Source organism: Rhagoletis pomonella, unplaced genomic scaffold (genome assembly GCF_013731165.1).
Source record: "Rhagoletis pomonella isolate Grant_MI unplaced genomic scaffold, Rhpom_1.0 Rhpom_scaffold_13422, whole genome shotgun sequence".
Taxonomy (NCBI): Eukaryota; Metazoa; Arthropoda; class Insecta; order Diptera; family Tephritidae; genus Rhagoletis; species Rhagoletis pomonella.
The window spans coordinates 1-4,269 of NW_023471944.1; the positions used below are offsets into that span (position 1 = coordinate 1).

General features: G+C 31.7%; 1 protein-coding gene across 1 annotated transcript; it reads right to left on the reverse strand.

The window, feature by feature from the left end:
• Window positions 1-3,161: 3,161 nt before the first annotated feature.
• LOC118756971 (acidic amino acid decarboxylase GADL1-like) lies at window positions 3,162-3,533 on the reverse strand (the record flags this gene model as incomplete). Its single annotated transcript, XM_036491701.1, has 1 exon — window positions 3,162-3,533. A coding segment is annotated over one exon (372 nt), but the record flags the coding sequence as incomplete, so codon positions are not given.
• Window positions 3,534-4,269: the final 736 nt, after the last annotated feature.

Genomic DNA, 4,269 nt, shown 5'->3' on the forward strand with positions numbered 1-4,269 from the left:
GTTGAGAAACACTGTTTGCACTATTCCTTCATGTTCCTTCCATGCTTTTTGCATCATAGCGCATCCAGCGGCCGTTTATGGAAAAATTAAATTGCAAATTCAGATTCCCCTGAGTACAAAACCCATAGAAAGGCCTTTTGACGATATAAATATTTGCATTTAAATAACTTTTAATTATCTTAAATGCTGCTCTGCGACCACAAACTTCAAATATGTAACAAAAAACACTTAAAATCGCCAACCTGGGAAAACTTTACTTTACTATATATAATGTAGACATTCCGAAAAACTTGTAGGGTATTCATATAAACACGTAACTGCCTCGTAACTGCGTAAACCTCGTAAATAAACCGGTTTTCCATACAAAATTAAACAATTTTACGAGGTTTACGTGGATATGAGGCTTTGACACGTTTAGATGAATTCATCAATTCCCCAGAAAAAAAAATGAAAATGGCGTGCAGTGTTATTAATACGGTGTTCGCATCAGGCGATTTTACAGGCAACTTGTAGGTGAAAGCAACACTCGCCTGGTGTGAACGGCCTTTGAATCAATCGCTTCCAATGAAATTGCGGTGCAGTCAACTTTTGATTCAATTAATCGCCTCTAAAATTGCCTGGGAAATCGCCTCACGTGAACATCGTTTAAAGGCTGGGATTAATTATGTCAAAATTACTGCCATCAAAGACTGCCTTCATCTGACAGCTGTTTATTTGGTGTCAAATGCGTTTTCATTACATTTTAAAAACTGACCAAATGTCGATGCCGCAGTGCATGTCAAAGACTGTCGTCAAATTTCGTTGTCAAATGATTGACATTCCGTTTTCATTACTGATGTCAAATGTGAAGTTAGATTTTTACAAAAAGTGTACAGTCCCGACCTTTTAGCTATAGAAAAACCAAAAATGTAACTGGATACAACTCTTCATCCTGATTTAAACCTTACCAAAACTATTTACGGCAAGTAAAAAATTAAAAAGATAGAAGGTTTGGTTAAATTTTTCGATATTTTGAAATATCGGCTACATAATAGATTAAACAACTCATGATGTCAAAATAAAGATGATTAGTTTATCTTTCAGGTATTGTACATAACTTTTCTAATGTTTTATATTTTTAAGTCAAAAGTACTACAACACAAATTTAATATTTTCATAAAATTACCTTTTTTGCAGAAACTTGCTACAGAAATGTATATTATTTAGAAAGTATAAGTTATTACCTTATGTGTACAAGTTTTTTATAAGGCAAAATTTAACGAAAGTGGTAAAAATCGAATTTTTTTTAAATGGCGTTTACATAAAATTTGTTTTAAAAAAGGTTATAGTAAATGCGTCGTAAAAAAGGTATTAAAGTTATCTTTGAATTGATATCAATACTTTTCTAATCGGTCAAGTAGTTTCCGAGATATTAAACATATTAAAAATATGAAACTTGAAGTTTAACCTGTTATGTTTTTTACTTGCCCCGAATAATTTCGGTTAAGTGGAAATCAGCGTGAAGAGTTATATCGATCTGCAGTATTGGTTTTTTGTAGTTAAACTGTCGGTATTGTAGCTTGAATCAGCTGTTCGCATGCCTCAAGAAAATTTTACACAAGAAAATTTCTTAGCCATTTCTTGTGCGTCATTTTATATCGAGTTCTTGCTTTGCTTGAGAGCTGCATACTGGCCTTAAGGCAGTAAAAACTTTCAAGCGCGTTATGTCAAAACTCGTATGCTGTCAAAAATACTTACAAAAAGACTGTTTACATGTTTCTTACTATTTAAAAAAAATACACTTTTATGTGGGTATTGAAAAAACGCAAGAATGTGTTTAATACTTGAATGTTCATTTATGTCCTTTAAAACTTTCCTTTAGTGAAGGAAAAATTAGTTGTGACATAATTCTAAAATTTTGACTAGGTGGCAACCCGAAAATATGTCTATATTAAAATACTTGCAAATTTTCTCTTTTGTATGCAGTGAGCAGGGCCGAAAAGTTTAGGCTTTTGCTCGAAATTACTTATTTTGCTTATCCAGGGTTTCCAAGTTTAATTTAAACGATCATACTTATTTTGCTTATTTCAATGTATAAAACTAAGTACGGATCTATTAAGTAAACGGTCAAGAAATAAATTGCTATTATTTCGTGTGTGTGAACAGTAGTGTCCAAAGAGTTTTGAGGTCTGATATTTTACAGTCTTCTGTCTCCAATTTTCCTTACGAAATTTGGAACGGGCATATGCTTCTGTTGATATCGAGGGGGCGTTTTTTCTCTTCACAAAAAACATTAGAAACCATAGTAGAAAACGTAAAAAATTTCTTAAGAACTTCTTGTTGCTTAAGGAAATTCGGCTCAATAAATTTTTCTTGGCCATTTCTTGGGCTTTCTTTTATTCTTCGAACTGAGTAAAGAAATGTTTACAAATACTTAATAACATAAAAACAGATTCGGTTTTTATTAACCAGTAACTTTAATTGCATTTCTGCTTGGCTACAAAAATTTAAAGTCAAAGGTTCGTCTCTACGCGAAAAGATTAAAAATAATTTATCTCAAATGGAGAAAAACTAATATTTAAAAAAATTAAAACAACCGGCGCAGATCTCAATTACTTGAAAAAAAAAAAAAAAAAACATTAAATTGTACTAAATTTTTACTGTTTTGCGAGCATATTTACCAACGTTTTTGTGCTTATCTAAGCGCTTAAAATGGATTTTTTCTTGCTTATTTTCTTTGGCCCTGGCAATGAGTATATTAATATAAAAGCCACTAGAAAAAAAGTAATGCATGCTAAATATGCCGTATTTCTACTTTTGATACAATATTTATTATAATAGTACTTCATTTAGTACTAGGTTACAAAAATACCTTATTTTATTCCAGTTTCCTTTAATTCTTCCAAAATATTACTTTTAGAAAAAGAGTGTGTGGAAGTGGCCTAACCAAAAAAATTTATATTTGTACTTAAATACCTACTTAAACTAGTCTCAAATGAGATGATTTTAAAAATAAGATTCGCTCATTCCTTACTTTTAATGCACAAATCTATCTATCGTACCATCAATTTAAGGAGTAAGCAACCTTTGTACAAACAAAAATTTTTTGGGTTAGGCTACTTCTGCTCTCACGACCTCATATATAAATAGGGTTTTATTTAGCTATACAAATAATACAATAATTACCGTTCAATTCCATTCAGTAAATGACGATATTTCTTTGAAACGAGAGCTCCGCCACCCCAAGCTGCATCAACGTGGAACCACATGCTATATTTCTCGCATATATCAGCTATACTATTTAAATCATCAAATGCACCCAAAACCGTTGTGCCGGCTGTAGCGGATACCATTAGTGGACGAGCATCTTCACTTAAATATCGCTGGATTTTCGTCTCTAGATCGCCAACATCCATTTTACCTAAGTTATTTGTTGCAATTTTGCAAACATTTTCACTGCCAAATCCCATGAACATAGCTAATTTTTCCACGGAATAATGTGCATCCTCCGAAGTAAAAATAATCAACTGTTTTCCACCAAATAGACCACATTTCTGTAAATATAAATTAAAAAATTCTTATATGTACTACAACCACAAACATATTAGTTAAAGAAAAAATATGTACTAGCTAGTTAATATAAAAATTTTCTAATTTTTATGTATTTGGTATTGCTATCCCCCCCGTTTTCACATAGGCATTATACGTATTTTCACTAGCGAAACCAACCGTAAAGAACACATTTTAACGCTAATACGCGTTTAAAAAAATTAAATCGAATTTTAGGTTGCCAACCAGTGATCGGACTTTCAAAAAATTCTGTGTGGTAGAATCTGGGAAAAAATGTGGTAGATCTCTGGACTTGGATCAAACTTTGTACAAAAATTAAAAAAATTCTGCAATAATAGACTCTAAGAAAATTGAATCTATATATGAGGCGATTCACGTCAAATGTCCCAAGCGCGCTGAGCGGTGCAAAACTAGCTTGTTTTCGAATAGCAGAAAATGGGAAAAATAATTCAAAAACCATGATTTATATAGATTTTTTGTACGGGCTATCCGATGGTGTTATGCGTTTTCCAAAATTTTCCCATTTTCACGGTGAAAATTCGCAACGAGATTTTATTTGTAATTTTTCTCAATTATGGTCATTTTTAATATGGTTTTAAGTAATCTATTTCTCAGACGTTTGTGTATCGGTCGATTTGAAATTTTCACACAATAAACTGAAACCTATTCCAAAGAATTTAAGTTTAAAAAAATTTCTTAATACTTATTAAAAACAAAATG